This window comes from Acinonyx jubatus, chromosome E1, assembly GCF_027475565.1.
Source record: "Acinonyx jubatus isolate Ajub_Pintada_27869175 chromosome E1, VMU_Ajub_asm_v1.0, whole genome shotgun sequence".
NCBI lineage: Eukaryota > Metazoa > Chordata > Mammalia > Carnivora > Felidae > Acinonyx > Acinonyx jubatus.
In genome coordinates, this window is record NC_069397.1 from 49110154 (window position 1) to 49132939 (window position 22786).

At 39.7% G+C, this 22786-nt stretch overlaps 1 protein-coding gene across 5 annotated transcripts in view; it reads right to left on the reverse strand.

Moving 5' to 3' along the window:
* ABCA10 (ATP binding cassette subfamily A member 10) overlaps positions 1-22786 on the reverse strand; it is an 83311-nt gene that overhangs the window by 29027 nt on the left and 31498 nt on the right. For all 5 annotated transcript variants that reach the window (XM_053212401.1, XM_027047825.2, XM_053212400.1 and 2 more), the window contains 11 exons: positions 16141-16309; positions 11317-11375; positions 9196-9306; positions 8456-8631; positions 7922-8041; positions 7548-7686; positions 6116-6206; positions 4431-4570; positions 3499-3618; positions 2012-2210; positions 12-178 (listed from right to left, as the gene is read on the reverse strand). In XM_053212401.1, the coding sequence (XP_053068376.1) occupies positions 12-178; positions 2012-2210; positions 3499-3618; positions 4431-4570; positions 6116-6206; positions 7548-7686; positions 7922-8041; positions 8456-8631; positions 9196-9306; positions 11317-11375; positions 16141-16309 (1491 nt within the window). The remainder of the gene's footprint in view (positions 1-11; positions 179-2011; positions 2211-3498; positions 3619-4430; positions 4571-6115; positions 6207-7547; positions 7687-7921; positions 8042-8455; positions 8632-9195; positions 9307-11316; positions 11376-16140; positions 16310-22786) is intronic.

A 22786-nucleotide genomic window follows, 5' to 3' on the forward strand; every position in this document is an offset into this window, starting at 1 on the left:
CTATTTCTCACCTGTATTGTTGATGACCAATAGACTGGTAAGAGGAGTCTGTGAGGGTTGTTCCAGAGAAAGAAAATACATACTGGATGAGAGCTCCCGACAATGAGTGGAATGAGATAACGCAACCACTATCTTCACAAAAATGGTAGGGATTAAAGGAATACCAAGTAGTAGTAACCTAAGTAAAAGAAAATTAAAATGCAAGTCTAAAACATCTTCCCTCCAACTATTTAAGTCACAAAACATGCCATAGAAATGCCAACTTTTGGAAATTCAACATACAAATATGGCGGTTAGTTACATAAAATGACAATGACGTTAATCTGAAAGAGGGCTCAAAATTTTTCATAAATCATATCATACTGCGAGATTTCCAAGGATAATAAGAGCATCAAAAGAGAAGGTGAAATCCAAGTGGGTTCCTCTGGTGGGTTCGCTGGTTGATCAGGACAACAGGGAAAACATTGGATGGGATATCGGGAGCCTCTAACAGCCTATCTGCATAGTTTTAAAGGGAAAGAAGCCTTATTTCACACTGCCCTCAAACTTGCAATGTGTACAATTTCAAGTACCATTTTAACTTGCATCAGCTGTTGTTTTGTGTATACTTTAATTTTCATGAAACTAGATGCCATATTTAATGCACAGTTTTCAGGTCCTAGAATGCATTCTTCCAGCTCAAACTACCAGTTGGAAATCTCTCAAGTAATCCTTTTGTTTCTCTAATTAAACTTGGTGAGTCCACTCTTTGCAACGACTTCTTTCGCATCAGACTTAGGCTCTACCACCTTCTCCCTTCACAGGGGAAAAATGAAGTCCAAACTCTCGCTGATCTTATCACCTCCCCTCCAAGGACAGAAAACATTTCCATCCCCTCAGTCTGTCCTTCTGCTGTAATAGATGTTATCTCTGCTCACAACCAAAGCTCAGTTCTTCTCAATACTGCTCTGAACCCAGACCTTTGCCACCTGCCCTGACACCTTGCTTTGTTAGCCCATCTTTCATTGTTTTCATCCTATTGGCATATTCTTACCATGGCTGAAGCATTTTCTAATGTCTCCCATTGATTAAGGGGGTGGGGGAGGCAACAACAAAGAAAAAGAAAGAAACTTCCCGACTTCAATCTCTCTTCAGCTATTACCTATCTTTCTACTTCCCTCCATGGCCAAGCACCTCGAAAGAGTTATCTATTTTCAGATCTTCTCGCCTTAAAACCTTTCATGACTTCCCTTTTTGCCAAATACGATTGATGCTTTCTGCTCTAAACTGGGGTTCTCTCCCTCCTATTTACTAATCCCTTCACGTTTTCCAGTCTTGGCTCAAATGTGACCATTTCAAAGAGGCCAACACTGATCACCTTATTTAGAACTATAACGAACCCCTAACTCCCACCAGCCCTTCCCATCCCTTTACTCTATTTTGTGTCACCTACCATATAATTTATTTAGTTTCTATATTTGTTATTTGTTATCTTTTCCTCCCAGCCAGAACACCATAGCACCTAAAACAATGCCTAGCACATAACAAGCCTCAATAAGGATTTGTGACATAATAAATGATTAACATATTTATTGTGTAATTATTTAGTTAGTATTTTTCCTCCCCACACGATATAAGTCTAAAGGCCTTTTCAGTTGTACTCACTTCTGTAGGATAGTACTATAAGCACTGGAAAAACATTTATTAAACACATGAAGAAATTAATAGACTTGTTTTCTTCATGTTTGAACTTTTCTGCTCATATTCACTAGAGAGATTTAAAGTAGTCTGATACTGGGGTGCCTGGGCGGCTCAGTTGGTTTGGTGTCTGACTCTTGATTTCGGCTCAGGTCATGATCTCACGGTTTGTGAGTTTGAGCCCCGCATCAAGATCTCTGCTAACAGTGTAGATAGAGCCTGCTTGGGATTCTCTCTCTGCCTCGGTCTCTGTCCCTCCCCTGTTTGTTCTCTCTTGCTCTCAAAATAAATAAATAAAGTAGACTCAACAAAAAGGAAGCCATCTGATACTTACAAGGACAAAAGCAGTTTCCTCTCATGCCTTAACTTTAAGAAGCGAAGCCTTGCCATTGCACACACCTGTCGTCTCCAGAGAGTTCTGGTACTGATGGCCTTTCTCAATCCAGGAAGAGAGCAAGGAGCCTGTTGCATTACAGACTCAGTTCCAGCATCCCTTGTCTCATTGACTTTCTCCTGTTTCCAAATGCCAACATCTGTAGCCATGTAGTAAACCATTATAACGGGCTGCGCTATTTGTACTTTCTCTTTAGAAACTTTGAAAACGACACCAGAATGTTTTGAAACAGTACTTTTAATAAGTTAAGCTACTGATATCCATAACTCTTACATTGAAAATGTGTCCTTCAGACAAATATAATGGATCCAATTCCAATGAGTGAGTATATTAACTTTTGAGACTGAGTTAGGCTTCTTGGGAAGCATTTATTCTTTCAAACCAATAGCAGCGTATTACCAAGGGATTTTTGCAGAGCGAGTTTTATGCGAAAACATGAGGATAAATGTATGTAACTGAGTTTCTAAAAGGTCTGCTCTGTCATCTGGAGCTCCTCCACAGAATTACTGATGACTGACACCCCAGTGACTATTTCAAGACACTGGTTTTAAGGAATAGAAAGTCCATGAAAGACCTCTTGTTCAAATCCCACATATGCCTCGTGGCAGCTTTTATGTCTTGGCTAATCACTCAACTTCTCCAAATCTTAGTGTTCTCCCTGCATAACACAGTTATGATGGGAATTAGGAACAATGTAATCCAACAGCTGAGCACAATGGCTGGCACATAGTTAGCCCCGAAATGCCTCTAATGATTATTATTACAAACCGAACTAAGGGAACATATCATCTTATCAAGTTACCTGTTGTTAATACATTAATGAGAATTAATTTATGAGCTAAGTAAGAGTACATTTTTATAGAGAATGGCAGGTAAGAGACAAAGCCAGGACTCATGACATTAGTAGGAAGCTATTGATGATAAAGGACAAGTGGGCATTGCAAAGGGATGTGAGTGTTACTGCCATAAGAGGGAGACAAATGTTACAAAGTAATTACCCAGCACCAGGTCTGATAATGTTAGATATAAAATAATTACAATACTTTTAGGGGCGCCTGGGTGGCTTAGTCAGTTAAGCGTCTGACTTTGGCTTAGGTCATGATCGCGTGGTTCATGAGTTCGAGCCCTGCATCGGGCTCTCTGCTGTCAGTGTGGAGCCCGCTTTGGATCCTCTGTCCCCTTCTCTCTCTGCTCCTCCCCAACTTGCTCGAATGTGCTCTCTCTCTCTCTGTCTCAAAAATAAATAAACACTACAAAAATTTAAATAAAAATAAAATAACTATGATTCTTTTAAAAGCAGGCAACTCTATTTTATACCTAATAACATTCTAGGCAGAATTCCACATAAAAATCTACAAATATGACAATACATGGTCATTTTCTGTTTTTTTCTTTCTTAATTTTCTGCTAGACATGCATTATTATACCTGGCTCATCAATTGTTGATTTGCCTTCTAGATTCAAGAAGACTTCATTCAGAGTTGTCATGGAAACATCATAATTCATTATGCCCTGATTAGAACACTTTTCAAGATCCCTGTAAAGATCTAAAAAGAAGAAAGTAATAAATTAATGCAATTAAAATTGCTGATAAATACACTGAAATCCTAAAGATCACTCAGAATAGATAAATCTAAAAGCATTTTCAAATTAAAGCTGCCACAATAATCCGATAAGAACATCCCCATGTTCTCTGGTCCTTCAAATCAATTTTATTATTTTAAATCTCTTTTTTATTTCAGAAGCTTTAACATTTCTTGTATCACCATGGCCATGTGTGAGTATGTATGTCTACTTAAAAAGTCATCAAGAGGCTCCGGGGTGGCCTCGTCAGTTAGGCATCTGACTTTGGCTCAGGTCATGATCTCGTGATTCGTGAGTTCAAGCCCCGAGCTGGGCTCTGTGCTGACAGCTCAGAGCCTGGAGCCTGCTTCAGATTCTGTCTCCCTCTCTCTCTCTCTGCTTCTCCCCCACTCACACTGTCTCTTTTTGTCTGCCAAAAATTAATAAAGGTTAAAAAAAATTTTTTAAATAAAAAAAAATAGTAAGGCCTTATTTAATCTGTGTCTCTAACAGAAATGAAAAGTTTTTGTTCTTTCAGAAAAGAGATATTTCAAAGCTTCATTGAATGCTGACGAAGAGAGCAAATCTGGGTTTCTCAGTGAAATACATTCATGGAAATTTTAGTTGATCTCACATGAAAGCCATGTATCTGATAACACACTTCATTATGTTGAAAACAGGAGGCAGAGCTCTTAGGAATAAATATTTTCATGGGTATAAGCTTTCAAATCCAACTGACAGGAGACAGAATGCATGGACACTTAGCTGTAGTCTCTGCGACCATATAGTAAGTTACCTGGAAACTTGTTTGTTCTTTCCAAGGGCAAAAGATACACAAGTTTTTCTTCACTTTCTGCTCTTAACTTGGCATCAGGGACGTGCCGCCTGATGAGGGATGTGATTCTCTCCAGATTACACATTTCATTCCTGCGTAAACTAAGGTTACAAAAGAAGCAGAAGTCTTTTGAATTCTTCTCCAACACCATGGCTCATCACAAGACAGTTTTCCATTCAATAATTTGAATATATTACAGGCGTCTCCTGCTAACTTCAGGAATCAGGTTCCCAGAAATCAGATATTCTACTTCCAAGTGCTAAATGGTAGCCTTGTTGGAATTATTTTAAATGGGAAAAAATACAGGTATTACATGTCAATCCCAAACCCCCAGCCAACTTCCTGAAATGTAACCAAAGTAAGTTGAAATTTCAGTATACATATGATATGGATAGATAGCAGGCTGGTATGTAAATACATATGTGTGTATATATATATATACATATATATATATGTGTATGTATATATATATATGTATGTATATATATATGTAAATACATATGTGTGTATATATATATGTATTTATATATATATATGTAAATACATATATATATGTGTGTATATATATATGTATTTACATATATATAAATAAATAAAATATATATTGAGATATGTACATATAAAATCATGATAGGATGTAAAGTACATGAAACATTACTTCTGGATCATTAAAAAATTAATAGGGTCTTTAATAAATAATTGCTTTTTTTGTAGCAAATGGCTTCTATTCATGCTAATAACTTGCTTGTTGATATGCTGTGCTTTCTAAATTATCCCACATGGTATTCTGACATCAAAGTTGATTCTGACGCATAAAGATGTCTTGGAACAAAATTTCAGACCTTCAGGGCCAATTGTTTCATTAAAAATCACTTGCTTTTTCTGGGCGGTGGGGGGGTGGGGGGGGCGGCGCCTGGGTGGCTCAGTTGGTTACGCATCTGATTCTTGATTTTCGCTCAGGTAATGATCTCATGGTTTGTGAGTTTGAGCCCCACGTAGAGCTTTGCACTGAGAGTGCAGAGCCTGTATGGGATTCTCTCTCCACACCTCCTCCTCCACCCCCCACTCCTCCCACACTATGTCTCTCCCACTCTCTCTCTCTCTCTCTCTCTCTCAAAAAATAAACTAAAAATTTTTTTAAATTACTTGCTTTTTGAAAACATAATTATAAATTTTTATATATTAGCCAAGAAATGTTTTATTGAAAGATATATAAGCATTTGGAAATCTACATGTTTAAAACCAAGAAACAACCAACAAGGAACATGTCAATCAGGGAGATACATTGTACTGTTTATTGTAAATCAATTTCCACCAAATATTAGGTTGGTTTTCTTATACCTCTAGAGGATTACATGAAATGCCACCCCTTGTATCGACAGTCATATTAAAGAGCTACACCCATGGGCGCCTGGGTGACTCAGTCAGTTAAGTGTCCGACTTTGACTCAGATCATGATCTCACGGTTCATGAGTTGGAGCCCCGCGTCAGGCTCTGTGCTGACAGCTCAGAGCCTAGAGCCTGCTTTGGATTCTATGTCTCCCTCTCTCTCTGCCCTTCCCCTGCTTGCACTCTGTCTCTCTGTCGCTCAAAGATAAATAAACATTAAAAAAAATTTTTTTTAAGTTACTCCCAGAATACATTACCTTAAATGATATCCAATACCCCATTTTTGCTTCAGAAACAAAGATGACCCTGCACATTTCAACTTCCCATTAGACAGAAACACTTTCCTATCTGAGTAGAAAGAAAGAAAGAATAAATTATGTGAATTCCTTATATGGGTATATTTTCTGCTCTGGAGACCAACACACTGAATGGGTTTTTCAGTATGAATGTAGTCTCATATGACTGAGCTTCTGGGTACAGCACCATTTCTCATCCCCATGCCTACTTTGAAGCAGGACTCAGAAATTCACTGTGTCCCTCACGGGTTATCCAATGGCATAAAACATTACAAGGAGGCCCAATCTTCAACTCTCCCTTCGTGCACATACTTTACTATGTAACTTTGCAGTGTTCTCTCACCATGATCAAGGAGATCTGCTCTACCCCTTGATATCTGCCTCCACCATGCAATTTTCTTTGGCCAATGCCATGTTAGCCTACTTTGGCCAATAGAGGCTTGAAATGGGCTTATGCATTGGGACTTGGTCTCTAGAGCCTCAGTCCCTGCCATGAGAATGCCTGGGGTAGTCTGCTGGAAGATGAAATACATCTAGAGTGGGGCTGTCACCTAAGTCACCTTAGGTTATCCAACGGGCCTTGCCAATGGCCATTCAACTACCAGACATAAGTAAGTGAACCCAGTCAAAGATGGGAAAATCTCTCTAAGTGAGCCCACCCTAAATTGCCAACTCTCCAACTTATGCACTAAATAAATGCTTATTGACTCAAGACACTAAGTTTGGGGATGGCTTGTTTCATAGCTTTATTGAGGCAGGAAGTAGTGGACATGGAAGTCAAGTATATTTTAAGGAAACTTAGTATAGGATCGTACTGCACGTCAGACAGTAAACTTTCTCTTCTTTTCATGGCGTCGTTTCTGACTTAATTTGTTCCAGATTCTTCTTCCATACCCTTTTCTGGCTCACTGAAACTAGTCCTCCACCTGCCACTATGTCTTAGGCAGAACATTCTCCAATATTGCATCTTCGTACCCTCGATTAGTGAAACAAAGATCCTCTTAAGAAGGCAACGAAGGCTTGTAAATTTAGAAAGTTTTCCCAGCGAAAAGTTTTTTCTACCCAATAACAAAAAACTATATGAAAGTTAATATTGGAGTTTCAAAAAATTTTAAATGTACTTGTGATTAATGTAGACAGTGAAAAAAGTTACAGACAAGAAGATACATCAAGCACGGGTCTAAGAACTCAGGGGGAGTGCTTGCTTCGGCGACACATATACTAAGAACTCATGGGGAGCTCAGCATTCCTCTGAAGCAAAGTGCATCTTTAGAATGTCATTACTCAAATGGACTTTAAGCAAGATTCTCTTTAAAAAAAAAAAAGACTATAGACAATATCTCTCATGTTAAGTCCTTAAATAACTAGTTAGAAGAAAGAAGCCAAGAATCACCAGCCAAGATGTCAGCCTCATCCATAATCTGGGTACTAAAAAGGATCACACGGTTTGTTTTCCGCTCCTTGAGGAGGTTCCAAACTTGGTGCTTTGAAAAAGGATCCAGTCCAGTAGTTGGCTCATCCAGCAGCAAAACCTACAGACGAGGAAGAGTATGAAAGTATCTTTCAGTTCCAAGTGAGGACCTTCAGAAAGTTGCATGGAAACCCATATAGTTCCTAGATTCAAATACAGCCTTCCACGGGATTCCCCAGAGGCTTGTATGGCCCCCATCACAAATTTCCTCTCATATTTGGTAGAGTTTAGACTTTAATGATAGCTTGATATCCTTCAGTACAAATTAATTTCAAAAAAAATTTTTTCCCTCTTACCTGAGGATCTCCTAAAAGGGCAATCCCAAGTGTCAGTTTTCTCTTTTGTCCACCAGTCAATTTTTTAGCAATAACGTCTTGAGTGTTTTGTATGTCCAATTCCATTATGACTCTTTTCACCTATCAAAAAAAACCCATCTACATAATACAAAATATTTTACTTCAGTTTTTCTAATAATTAGGAGAAATCTATTCTAAGAACTTCATCAACTTTATTTATGAAAAAATAAAGTAATAGTTAAAAAAAATATGGTCACGAGGTACGCCTGGGTGGCTCAGCCAGTTGGGCGACCGACTTTGGCTCAGGTCATGATATCACGGTTTGTGGGTTCAAGCCCCGCATCGGGCTCTGTGCTGATGGCTCAGAGCCTGGAGCTTGCTTCGGATTCTGTGTCTCCCTCTCTCTCTGTTCCAACCCCATTCGTGCTATCTCTGTCTCTCTCAAAAATAAATAAACATAAAAAAATTCTACAAATATGGTCAAGAGCAAAGTAAAGTATTTTCAAAGCCACCAATTCGAATATGTTCACCTACCTCTTGTTCCACTTCCTTGGACTGAATCCCTTTTATTTTAGCAAATAGCCTGAGGTTTTCTCTCACAGTCAGAAAGTCAAATTGAATATTGAATTGTGGACAAAATCCAATGTTCATTCTAGTTTCTTCCATGTTCGTTATTTCAGAGAGTTGGGTATTATAAATAGTGGCTGATCCTAAAATAGAAATTTTATTTTATTTCATTTTATTTTAATGTTTATTTTGAGAGACAGACAGAGAAACAGAGACAGAGAGTGAGCAGGGGCGGGGCAGAGAGAGAGGGAGACACAGAATCCGAAGCAGGCTCCAGGCTCTGAGATGTCAGCACAGAGCCTGATGTGGGGCTCGAACTCATGAACCGTGAGATCATGACGTGAGCCAAAGTCAAATGCTTAACTGAGCCACCCAGGCACCCCTAGAAATTTTATTCACCACCAGGATAGTAACTCTGTGAAGAGTGATAATATGGGATACTAGTTGAAGAAACCTCACATTTTATAATTGTATAATTAATACATTTAATTTCAGATTATTTAATTTCAGAAATTCAGATTATTCTCCACACAAATATCAGGGTCTATGGCAATGCCAAGAATACAGGGAACAGCAAACAATAGCAGAGGGGAGATACAAGCTTTCTCATGAATTTATATAAATATGAAATAAATATTTCCTATTCTAAATTATGCAACTGTGTAAACAGCCTGCTTAATCAGCCGCTTGTGAAACTATTTCCTTACCTTTCGTAGGAACAGACAACCCACTAAGAATGTTCAGCAGTGTCGATTTACCAGCGCCGTTATGTCCAAGGATTGCAGTCACTTGTCCTTCATATATGTCAAGAAATATGCCTGTTTTAGGATAAAAGGTGAAAAGTAGCCTTTGGACCATATTCAGATGGAATGAACCTTAAAAAAGTCACAAGAGTCAAATGTATCTTAGCACTTCATTTCACTGGTATTCGGAGATGCCCCCTGTAAGATGACGTATTTAGTTGTGTCTATTTATGAAGAAAAAAACCTTAATTTCTCTGGAGAAATTGGATCAAGACTGAGAAATAAATGTCTGCCTTTCTCCCTGCCCAAATCCTTTGAGTGTCAATGAATATATCAATTTGATGTTAAAGAATTGCCTTTGCTACCAGGAATAAAGCAGAGTAAAGAGAGTATTTGCTTCCTGGGTAAAGGAAAGCGGTGTGGAAGAACATTCTCACAGAGGCTCCCAGAGCGGAGACAGAAGGGCCAGATATAGAGGGAAGGGGTATTTATTCGATATTTAGAGGGAGGGTGGACCAGTTGAGGAGAGGATCGTAAAGTTTCCCCAGGCACTGGTCACTGTTCTGTTCCGTATGACAAAAGTATGGATGTGGCCTCTAGAGGGGGTCTGCTGGGACCCAGGACATGTCACAGGCATTTTTTTTTTTTATATGAGTGCTTAGGACTTGATCGTGTTTTTCTTTAATATTTGAAAAATTATCTGACTCCATGGAGAAACAATAGAGGTCCATTAGCATCCTAGAACTTTTAGAGATTCTCTAAAGATTGACAACAGATGGAATTCTATTGTCAGAGAATATAAAAACCAGGCAAACTGCTGCCCAAAACAGATGATGGAAAGTTCTCTGAAAGTAAAAACAATGCTGGTGATACTTCAAGCTCTGTTTGACAAATCTAAGTCACAGATTATAAACTTGCCTAAGTGGTGGGAACACAAACAGGCGCAGCCGCTCGAGAACAGTGTGGAGGTTCCTCAAAAAGTTAACAATAGAACTACCCTACGACCCAGCAATTGTACTACTAGGTATTTATCCAAAGGATGCAAGAATGTTGATTCAAAGGGGCACATGCACCCCAATGTTTAGAGCAGCACCATCGACAATAGCCAAATTATGGAAAGAGCCCAAATGTCCATTGATGGATGAATGGATAAAGATGTGCTGTATACACACACACACACACACACACACACACACACACACACACACAATGGAGTATTACTCGGCAGTCAAAAAGAATGAAATCTTGCCATTTGCAACTATGTGGATGGAACTGGAGGGTATTATGCTAAGCAAAATAAGTCAATCAGAGAAAGATAAATATCATATGATTTCACTCATATGTGGAATTTAAGAAACAAAACAGATGAACATGGGGAAGGGCAGGAAAAATAATGTAAAAACAGAGGGAGACAAACCGTAAGAGACTCTTAAATACAGAGAACAAACTGAGGGTTGCTGGAGGGGAGGGGGCTGGGGATATGGGCTAAATGGGTGATGGGCATTAAGGAGGGCACCTGTTGGGATGAGCACAGGGTGTTATATGTAACTGATGAGCCACTAAATTCTACTCCTGACATCATTATTACACTATATGTTAACTAACTTGAATTTAAATAAAATGAAAAAAATCCAGCATAATTAGTACAGTCCTGTTTTTTTAAATACTATATGTAAATATATTATCGAGGACTATCCCTCATAGCAGAAATGTGGTTTTTAAAAATTTTTCTTTTTATCTATATTCATCCTCTGATTTTGCACTATGACTATTTGTATTTTCAGGAAGCAAAAAAAAAAATTATTTTCATTAAAAACGTCATCGGGCGCCTGGGTGGCTCAGTCGGTTGAGCGTCCGACTTCGGCTCAGGTCATGATCTCACAGTCTACAGGTTCGAGCCCCGCATCAGGCTCTGTGCTGACCGCTTGCTCAGAGCCTGGAGCCTGCTTCAGATTCTGTGTCTCTTTCTCTCTCTGCCCCTGTCCCGCTCACACTTTGTCTCACTCTGTTTCTCAAAAATAAATAAATGTAAAAAAAAAAAAAATTAAAAAAAAATCATCAAAACAATGAAGTTTTTCTCTTTACCTTGCAATGCTTCTATGTTTTCAGGCTTTCCATCATATTCTTTTCTAATATTTCTGATTCTGAAAGAAGATTAAGCAACTTTGAGGTAAGTACATTTTTGGATAACATAGATTATGTTAACTGCCAATACTATAGTTTGCAATTGCACCTGAACCTCACAAGGTAGGGTGTTGCCTTCGTAATGGGATCCAAGGAGGGCAGTGGTAAAAGCTCATACCGCCCCCCAAAAGCTTTGCCCAGACCTGCTCATACCCTTATCAAACTGGGCATTTCATGTACTCCAGGTGTTGTCCTCAGTTTGCAAATGAAGAAAAAGCCACTATTGTTAGAAAGGAAGGAAAGAAGAAGAGGAATAAGATAGGAAGGGAGGAGGCGGGAGAGACTTTCCCTCAGTCCTGCACCCCTTTCCAGCTATTAGTTAACTGTTCATCTCCTTCATGGGCACATTTATCAAAATATAGTCTCGACTCTCTATTTCCATTTCTGTATCTCACATTTACTCCCAACCTAAAGCAACATAGCTTTTGACCCTACAACTCCATTGAAACTATCCTCAGCAAAGACACCAATGACATTCTACTGAATCCAACGGACATTTTCCAGTCATTGTTGAATGCATGCTGTATTAATGGAGCACCTGGGTGGCTCAGTCAATTAAACATCTGACTTTGGCTCAGGTCATGATCTCACGGTTCATGAGTTCGAGCCCCGCGTGGGGCTCTGAGCTACAGCATGGAGCCTGCTTTGGATCGGATCCTCTGTCTCCCTCTCTCTGCCCCTACCCTGCTCTCGCATGCTCTCGCTCAAAAATAAAATAAACGTTAAAAAAAAAAGAGATGCTGTATTAAGTATCTACTTTCTCCTTTCTTCTTTCAAGGCTTTATTTCTTTGGCTTCTACCTTCTTGATTTTCATATCATTCTCTTACTTTTCTGCTCAGCATACTTTATGGATTCCTTAAACTGGATTCCACACTATTCCACTATTTTTCTTATTGTCAAATCTCTGCTATACAATATTACCCACTCTCACTGCTTCAACTCTTACTTAGATTCTAATGATCCCAAGATTTGTGTCGTTATGCCTGTCTTCAAAGTCTCAAAGGTACAGCTTTTTTTTTTATTTATTTAAAAAAATTTTTTTAACACTTATTTATTTCTGAGACAGAGAGAGACAGAGCATGAATACGGGACGGGCAGAGAGAGAGGGAGACACAGAATCTGAAACAGGCTCCAGGCTCTGAGCAGTCAGCACAGAGCCCGACGCGGGGCTCGAACTCATGGACCGCGAGATCATGACCTGAGCCGAAGTCGGCCGTTTAACCGGCTGGGCCACCCAGGCGCCCCTCAAAGGTACAGCTTTTTGCTGTATCTCCTCACCTCAAAACCACACAGCGTATATTATTTTTTCCCTCTAAACCACCCCCACTTCAGTTCTCTATGTCATTTGGTGTTTTCAGCATCCACCCAGGAATACGAACTAAATGCCTAAGAAACGTCCACGATTCTTTCTTTACCTTTCTTACCTCCACCTGTGGCCCACACAAGTATTATAATTTAACCTTATGGATTTATGAATGTAACTTTATGAATTTATTTGAATTTATCCCTTTGTCACTTGTCCGTGACCTTCGAGTCCAGATTTTTGCCGTCTCTCACCTCAACCTCCGAACTTGACGGTCAGTTATCCATTCGCCTCAGCCTAGACCTTTGTCTCCAATGCAGAGGGCACACCAGGGACTACATTTCTCAGAAATCCTTCTCTGTATTGGACTTAAGAGACCTTGGGCAAGTGAAGACAGGCCATTGTTCCCTGAAGGTCATGGGGGCAGACATATGGGCAGACTCCAGATTTGTAGCAGCTGCTCAGACTCCTTGACAAACCCCGTTTTGCTGCCGCAGGTTAAGAAAACTGGTGGGCATTTGTCCAGAGAATCCCCCCATTCACAGCAGTTTACCAGCAAACTTGTCGAAACCCACCCATTTCCACACATCAGGATAAGGTCCTCAGTGGCTATGCCCCTGACTTTCTGGCTACAACTTTCTCGCATCTTCCTCTTCTATCTTTAGTACTTTTTTGAATTCTTCATCCCCATACCAAACCCCTTTACTTACACGGTATTTCCAGCAACTCCTTTTCCTGACCAACCCCAGACTGACAACCTCTGACCTGTTTCCACTTCTCCAGCTGTGTTGCCTTCAAATCCAATCCATAAAGCTGTCGAACAAAGGTCTGGTTGTCCAATTTGCCTCCCTAAAATTACTTGGTGATTCCCCACACTATACAGGGCAGCCTGTCCTTCTTAATTTGGCAGACAAAACCCTATGTGATCTGATTTGGCCCATACCTCTCACGATTTACTTCTCCTTCTTCTAGCCTTGTGCTTTGAGCTCTGAAATATCATTTTCTTGTCATTCTTCACACACACACACACACACACACACACACACACACACACACACATATTGTTTCTTGCTGTGCTATGTTGCTCACATCATACTCCCTGGTTGGAAGAACCTTCACATGCCCCACCACAATTTCTGTGACCAAGACCTTTTCCTCCCTTAAGGCTCACCTCAATAGTTATCTCCTTCTGACCTTTCCCACCACCCTTAGGCTGGGCTGAATGATCCCTCTCTCTGCTGGGTTATTCTCTGCAGTCATCTCTACTACTCTTTTTACTAATTATCTATATAACTGCCTGCTTTCCCCTGGGCTCTGCCTGTCCTGAGGTTGACGGCCGTCATTACTCTTTGAATCCTAGATCTGGCAGAGGGCTTAATGGATGATGAGTAAATGAATGAAGTAACTAATTTGCCAGCAGAAATAGTCTGACCCCGAACGATCGGAGGGGCTGGTTTGAGGCACGTTGGGCTACCAAGTATAGAAGGAGGAGCTGTCAAGGTAGACGACAGGAGAGTTCAGGTTTAGACAGGCTAGAGCTCTCGTATGTCCCCGGGAGTTCAGTTCATGTCAGAGTATTAATGCCAAACTGGATCTCAGACCACGGGATAGAATTGCTAGCAGCATCCACTTAGGAGAAGTGAATGACCACACAACCATACCCGTCTCCGTTGCTCCCTGGATGAATATAAGTCAGGGTTAGGGTTCTGAGCATTTACTGAACCACGTTGCTGAAAGATGAGCTTCTGGCCTGACTGATGGAACTCAGCCCTAATTTAACTTGTTAATCCAGGTAAAATTTCTGGTGTCAACACAGCTCCTGGAAGCTCATGGTAAGGGACATGATAACCTGAAATAGCTATATACGTTTTCACACAGGTGCACCGGCTGAAAAGACGACTAGCAACGGCAGAATTTGAGACGTTCCAGCTCCAGGAAGTAGAGGGTTTTCTTCCTGATGTTTCCATGTCAGGTTTAGTTTTCTCCTTTCTCTGTCGTCTCCCTGTTCATGTCCCCTCCTCCAAGATATATTTGCCAGTCACCGTTGACCTAACTGTTTCAAAATAAGTGAACTGATGCGAGCATATCTGACTGAATTTCTTTTGGATATTCCTAATAGCAAACAGTCATTGAATGCCTATTTTGGGCCAGGCACTATTCTAAAATCTTTACACATGGTAGCTCATTTACTCTTCATAGCAAACTTTCTACCAGTGTTATGCCCATTTTTAAGATACAGAAACTGAGGCACAGACCAGTTAAGTAATTTAGCTGGGATCACACAGTTAGCAAGCGGCAAAGCCAGGATTCAAACTGGGTGGTTTAAATCCACGGACCACGTTGTAATCACTATGCTCCATTTTCTTCTCAGTCAACACTTTTAAAAAAATAACCTCACAAGAATGGAATGTCTTTTAGGAGTATTTCTCAGTAATCTCTTTTAATCAAAGAAGCAAACACCTAGAAAAGCAGGCACTAAAACATGATGAAATTAGGAATCAGGAAGTCATTGTCTATGCATCTTCCTGGGTTTCCCTGAAAACCTTTACTAATGTTTCCCTCTGCATCATTTGTTATTTCTATGCCCTTTCAATCAACTGCACCCATGTGGATAAAGATACAAAACTAATATGTATCTGATTCCTATTACGTAACAGGCATATTTAATTATCTCACTGCTTCTTTAAATCCCTCGAGAAGTCATTATCCTGCTGAATTACATTACACTTTTCTGAGAAACGAAGAAAATGAGGTTCAGAGATCTCACATAGTTTAGCAAAAAGTTACCAAGCTCCGAAATCATGAAGAAAACTTTGACTTCAAAACCACAATCTGTACACTCTCTAAAGGCAGATAATCCAAGTTTGAAACATGTGTGTATTATATGCACTATATACGTGCATAAATACTTACCACAATGTGAGTGTATTAGAAGACAATGCAGAGAGGAGATTGTAAATGGTGGGGATAGAAAGTAGAAGACAGAAAATAGGGAAATAACTAGGGCTGCTGAATTTTGCTGCTGACACTATCAGCAGCAAAATTCTACTTTTATTTAGCTATTTGTTTATTTAGAGAAAGAGAATGAGAGAGAGAGAGAGAGAGAGGGGCAGAGAGGGAGGGAGAAATCCCAAGCAGCCCCACGCCCAGTGCAGAACCCGACACGGGGCTCGATCTCACCACAGTGAGATCATGACCTGAGCTAAAATCAAGAGTCAGACGCTCAGCCACTTGAGCCACCCAGGAGCCCCAGTACTTCCTTTTAAAACGATGAATGAAAGAAATTTAGAATGATGGCAGAAATACCTGAAAGAATGGAACTTTCAAAAGCACATCATCTTTAACATTTGACCTGTGGTTGGTCCCTTCTACCTTAGTTCATTACAATTTTACCTATAAGTGTACATAATTGGTTAGTTACCTTATGGCTTCTTTTCCATGGAACTCCAGAGGCACCGGTTCAAAAGAGTCATCAGGGTAATGCTCGGGATTGATTTCGTCCTCAAAGACTTCATGATGAGTGTTTCGATGTTGGGACCAAAATGAAGACTTTAGGAAAAACAGTGGTGAACACGGGTGGCCACCTTCATCTGATCAATCAAGGCACATATTGTTATACACTGAATCAATCATCTACATCAGTAAAGAAAGACATTTGTCCTAGTGAAGCCTGATGTCAGTTTTTTCTATACATTAATAATTTATTTTTTCCGGGCTTAAAAAAAAATTTTTTTTAAAACATTTATTCACTTTTGAGAGGCAGAGAGAGACAGAGCACAAGCAGAGGAGGGGCAGAGAGAGAGGGAGACAGAATCCGAAGCAGGCTCCAGGCTCTGGGCTGTCAGCACATAGCCCAACACGGGGCTCGAACCCATGAACAGTGAGATCATGACCTGAGCCGAAGTTGGCTGCTTAACCAACTGAGGCACCCAGGCACCCCTAAAGTGTTATAAGGATTTTAAGTTACGACAGTGTTTTGGCCTTTGATGAAGTCTCAGCTCTGGTTCATCAAAATAAAAAAGCTTGTCAAAGAAGATAAAGTGGTAGCTGTTGGAAATCGTATGAAACATCAAGGACTTCCTCATTCTCGGGATTTCCAGACACTTGGATGTTTATAAAGAGAAGTTGTGTAAACTGATTCCTGCCATAGTATATGAAGAAGTATTTTTATAACATAGAAAAATGAACATTGAAAATAATGAGTCTATCAGTCACTATAAATCCAAAGCCAATCTTTTCAAAGCCTGAAGAATAAAACAAAACAGAAAAAAATAGTTATTAAGAACAGACAGGGAGACAAAAGGCTGGATATTTGCTGGCATATAGGAAAATGGTAAAGAGGAAGAAAATTAAAATTAAGGGATAAGAAGTGGAAAGATGGGAAATATTAAAAACCTATGGGGAAAATGAAAGAAATACAAAGCAAAATGTTTCATTTATTTTATTTTATAGAAAAAAAATCTTTTTTCAACCAGAAAGAGAATCCTTAAAGTTTTTAATGGCCTCATGAAATTACACAAGGATTTTCATCAAGGCGGTTCATATCATTCCAAGGCAAAATGGATTTTATGTATAATTGACTAAAAATTGTTGGACATTCAAATGGACTTACATTTTAATGGTAAGAAAGGAGAATAGAGCAATAATTAATACGAATTTCAGCTCTGGATCTAAAGATTCGAAGTAAATAAAATGAGATGGCATTTTAATGATGTCGCCACAAAATGGGAACTTATTCGTGATAGAAGGAGGAAATGTAATCGATTTCTCAGAGACTACAGGATAATTTAAACAGCAGAGAATCTTCACATCATGTTACACGACAAGCTATTACTAGAGGCAAATGTAAGGGGATAAACTTGAGCACCTACCACTGGAAAGAAAAGCTAGGGGGGAGCAGATACAAGACACAACTTCTAGAAGTGTGAAAACAGACAATGTTGGAGACATACAGAAAAATATATGGGGAAGGTACCTCTAGAAACTTGAACGTCCTCAAAAAGAGAAATGAAAAGGATCACGTGCTGTGGTTCTAGAGATATAATGTGGGAAAGCAGAAATGCTCAAGAGTGAAAATATGTAGAAACATCTAGAGCAGAAGCAGCCAGAAAGGGAAATTATACTGTGGAAAAGCAAAGGAAACATTTTCAAGATGCGGGGAACCAAAACTGAGAAATAAATTCATGTTATTCATAGAAATTATGGCATTTAAAAGGAATACCTCCGTAGTTGCATGAATTTTGTGTACTCCTGCTTTGCTGTCCTAGTTAAGTGGCATTCTCTCCACTCCCCCAGTAGCCAAGACCAGAAACAAGAACCACCCTGATCTCCTCCCTTTCTCACTTCCTCCAGCTCATATAGCATTAACTACCACATCAGATTGTTTCTCTCTCCTAAGCATCTCCTGAGTCTGTCCTCCCATCTATATTACACTGGTCTCCCTTTTGGTCCCCCCCTCTCTCTAACACAGATTATTACGATGTCCACGTGCTTTGAGCCCATTCTCCACACAGCTGCCAGAGTGATCTTCCTAAAACACAAATCTTATCAGTGAAAGGTCCTACAGAAATTAGATCAATCTATTTCCTGCACCAGAGGTTCTAAGGCTCTTGGATTTCCTGGGCAAACAATATTTTTTTAAGTAAATATATTGCATTCATTAAGGACAGTTACAAACCTTCTATCTTGCTATGATCGCCACTGCAGAAGAGAAAAACCTATTTTCACTGCAAAAATATGGATATTTAAAGGCTATACTCTCACCACGCGGAAGACAACTTCCAAAGGAAGAATTAAGGGACAAAAATAAGTTTCACATGATTTCTCATTTCAGCAAAAACAAGAGAAAACATGGTCAGGCATGACCACCAATACCGGCACTGCTCTGGAGAACCAAATCCCAAATTCTGCACGGGACCTCTTGAGATGGCAGGAACAGACACCTACAGAGGGACTTCCTCGGAGGTTAACCTCAGCATCTTCGGGATCTTTCCGTGTCATATTGCCCTGTGTATAGCTGTGCACAGACATGTGTATTTGGAGAAAATCTCCCCTTCCAATTTCTTGTTAGCTTGTTATTAATCCCTACCCTAAAACCACATCTCACAGCCCATCTATGCACTGGCTCTACCTAACGATTTTTAATTTCCCCTCCTCTACGGCTTTCTCCCATTGCCGGGTACACATACTCTTCCTTTAGGCTCCACAAAATTTTGTGCGATCTTGTCCACCAGGTAAACTTTCTCATCCTTGAAGCGCAACTGAAATTCTTTCCTCCAACCTTTTCGTGACCCACCAACTTTAGGACTTACCCTATCAGAGAACCTTGTGTTATCCCCTCCTATCACGCTTCCTATGCTTCATTTACTTACTAATTTACAGAAGCGTTTCCAGCGCTAACTGTGAAAGACTGCTGGCCCACATAAATTTTAATAAGCAGTTATGTGTTAAACAGGTACACAGATGAAACCTGATATCTCATTCGTTTCAATTTCACGGGAAATTTGGGCATAGGAAAAGAAGTATAAGTGTAAAAACATTTAAATATAACCTACTCTCAAAGCGTGGGTTTGAAAGATGTTGATAGAAATTTGGAGTAAAGGAAACATAGAGTACCCAAATAAAGGGAAGTGAGATTGAATCAAATTTATGGGGCAAAAAAAGGAGGAAGAGGAGGAGGAGGTAGAGGAAGAGGCTGAGGAGAAGCGGAAGGGGGGTGGGGAGAAGGAGAAGGAAAAGAGGAAATAGGTTTTTCATTTGAAGCTGAGGGGAAAAAAAAGAGGACATTCCCGTATTCCTTCATCTTATGTTTCTTGAGAACTTCTTATGCATGAGGTGGTCTCTAGATGGAAAAACACATTGTTTATCCTGAAGAAAGTTAAAATAGGAAGACAAACATATGCATTTATTTATTTCACCAGAAATTTATTGAGCACCTACTATGTGACAAAGACTACTCTAGACGCTTGGAGATACCAGTGTAATGAAAAGCAAACATTTTTTTTCCTCAGAGGATTTACATTCTAGACACAAAAGACAGGAAGTAAACAATAAACATAATGAATATTGAATCCTTGGTAAAACAAAACCAAACCCCAAGCAAAACCAAAAAATCAAAGGGGGGTGTTCAGTCAATTTCAAAGTTTTAATCCAAGTCCTGCTAACTCTGTTCTTGGACCAGTCATAGAACCTCTCCCGACCACTGTTCTGGCGTTCTCTAAGATGTGAGGCCTGTTCCAAATGCTGAACTAAATACTGACTGCTAAAATTTCTGGTTATATTATACATAGGAAAGGGAAAAAATTGAATTCCATTTTCCTGGACATAAATCCTACTTATTGTGCCTTCCCGTAGTGGAAGATGGAGGCTAGGGGAGTGCCTGAAAAGAAAAGTAAGCTAATTATGAATGCATAGAGAACTTAATAAGAAAAAAGTAGATATTTACCTATTAAAATACAAATTAAATTCTAGATGGAAATATCAGAGAAAAAAGTATTTTTTTAAGTTTCTTTATTTTCAGAGACACAGAGAGCATGAACAGGAGAGGGGCAGAGAGAGACAGGGAGAGAGAGAATCTCAAGCAGGCTCCACACTGTCAGCACAGAGCCCTAGGAAGGCCTCGAACCCACGAACCTTGAGATCCTGACTTGAGCCGAAGAGTCAGATGCTTAAGCAACCGAACCACCCAGGCACCCCCAAAATTATTTTAAATGTAGAAAAAACACAAAAATTGAGGACAAATAGGTAATACGGTACAGAGTTGTGACAGGGGATAATTAACTTCAGAGCATTAACAACGATGTCTCCCTGGATTCACAAGACGGAGTTCCGACTTTATCTACGAGGCTCCTGGGCCTGGCAGGCTAAACACAAATTGACTCGATAAACAATGGGAAAAGGAGAAAATAAGAAATTTCAAAGGAGAAAAGATGATGAGAAAATGGAGAAGAGCCTAGCCCCAGTTTAGCTGGGTACACTTTGAAGAGTTCCGCAAAAAGGAATTTTTAAAACCACTGCCATGAGTGCAGACATCAGGAGAGCAGATCTGGGAGTTCAAGGTCCATTTTGCAGGCTTGAAATGACAGTAAATTTTTCTAATTACTCTTTTCTTTAAATGTTTATTTTTGAGAGAGAGAGAGAGAGAGACAGTATGAGCAGGAAAGGGGCAGAGAGAGAGGGAGACCCAGAATCGAAGCAGGCTCCAAGCTATCAGCACAGAGCCCCTATGTGGGGCTCAAACCCATGAACCGTGAGATCATGACCAGAGCTGAAGTCGGATGCTTAACCGACTGAGCCACCCAGGTGCCCCTCCAATTATTCTGACACTAGAATCAGCCAATTTTTGACTGTGACCTGCACAAGGCAAGGACACATATTACCTTGGTTTTCAGGGGTTCCATATACTATATGCTACTTTTTGTTCAAAGAAGAAATCTCATTTAATTTTAAGAACTTGTTTATTTATAAGGGTAATTTTGCCAAATAATTTCGAAGGCAATTTGCTGAATGCATAAGAAATACAGTGTTTCAAAATGATAGATGATGAAATTTTAAAATGAAATTATACTAATGGCATGAATAAAAGGCATAGGGGATAAAATCCTAAAATAATAGTGTAACAGAGATGAAGAACGGGAAACAAATAAAAGTCTGAAAGGAAACTATAAATATTTTAAAAATAGAATACCTGGATTAGAAACGAGGTAAAGAAAGACACCAAAATAATAGGGTTTGAGGGGCACCTGGGTGGCTCAGTCAGTTAAGGCTCTGGCTCTTGGTTTCATCTCAGGTCATGATCTCACAGTTGGTGAGTTCGAGCCTCACATCAGGCTCAGCGCTGACAGTGTGTAGCCTGCTTGGGATTCTCTCTTCCTCTCTCTCTGCCCCTCCCCTGCTTGGGCACTCTCTCTCTCTCCCTAAATAAATGAATAAAAAAACTTAAAAAAAAATAATAATAGGGTTTGAAAAGGACAGACCTATTCATACTCTGACACATGAGAAGGAATTATGGATGACTACTACAGTTTGTGGATTTTATGTGGGCAAAAGGGAATAGAAGTATATTAGTTCCCGGGATTATATATGCATTCTATGTAGGAATTTGGTAATAATTTGATAATAATTTAAAAGTCATTTGTAGAGTTTATTTTACTAATTTTTGTAACACCATTAAAAGCATTCTCATTAGCCTGATTGTAAAAGATCATAAAAAGAGGTGTGCCTGGGTGGTTCAGTCAGTTGAGTATCTGATTTCGGCTCAGGTCATCATCTCCAGCTTCAGTGAGTTCAAGCCCCACATCAGGCTCTGTGCTGACAGCTCAGAGCCTGGAGCCTGCTTCAGATTCTGTGTGTGTCTCTTTCTCTGCCCCTCCCCTGCTCATGCTCTCTCTCTCTTTCTCTCTTTCAAAAATAAATAAACATTAAAACAAAATCAAACTGACTGGGTGGCTCAGTCGGTTAAGTGTCCGACTTTGGCTCAGGTCATGATCTCATAGTTCGTGAGTTCAAGCCTCATGTCAGGCTCTGCGCGGACAGCTCAGAGCCTGGAGCCTGAAGATTCTGTGTCTCCCTCTCTCTCTCTGCCTCTCCCCTGCTCATGCTCTTTCTCTCGAGAATAAAGAAACATTAAACATAAACATTAAAAAGGTCATAAAAAGAAGGAAAAGAAGAGGTCATCCATTAACTTTATTTAACTGTGTTTTTTCCTTCGTATTCTTGAGATGCAGAAGAACAAGTTTCCTAGAGCCAAATATTAGCAAGAGTTGTTTAATGAACTATCTTATCGTCCATTAGTTCAATTCAAGCACTAAAAAGCATCATCATAATCAATAGCTGTTATAGTTATTTCTTTCTCTTTCCCACCTACAACACACACACACACACACACACACACACACACACACACACACACCCCTACCTTTATAAAAAATAAAACCCAAAACAAATACAAGTTATTTTTAACCAAAATGTTTTAACCAAGCAATTCTGGTCAGACCATTAAATAGTGGGATGAAAACGAGGAGATGCTATTCTTTTGAAACTTTTTCCTTTTCTCTGCCATCAGAAAG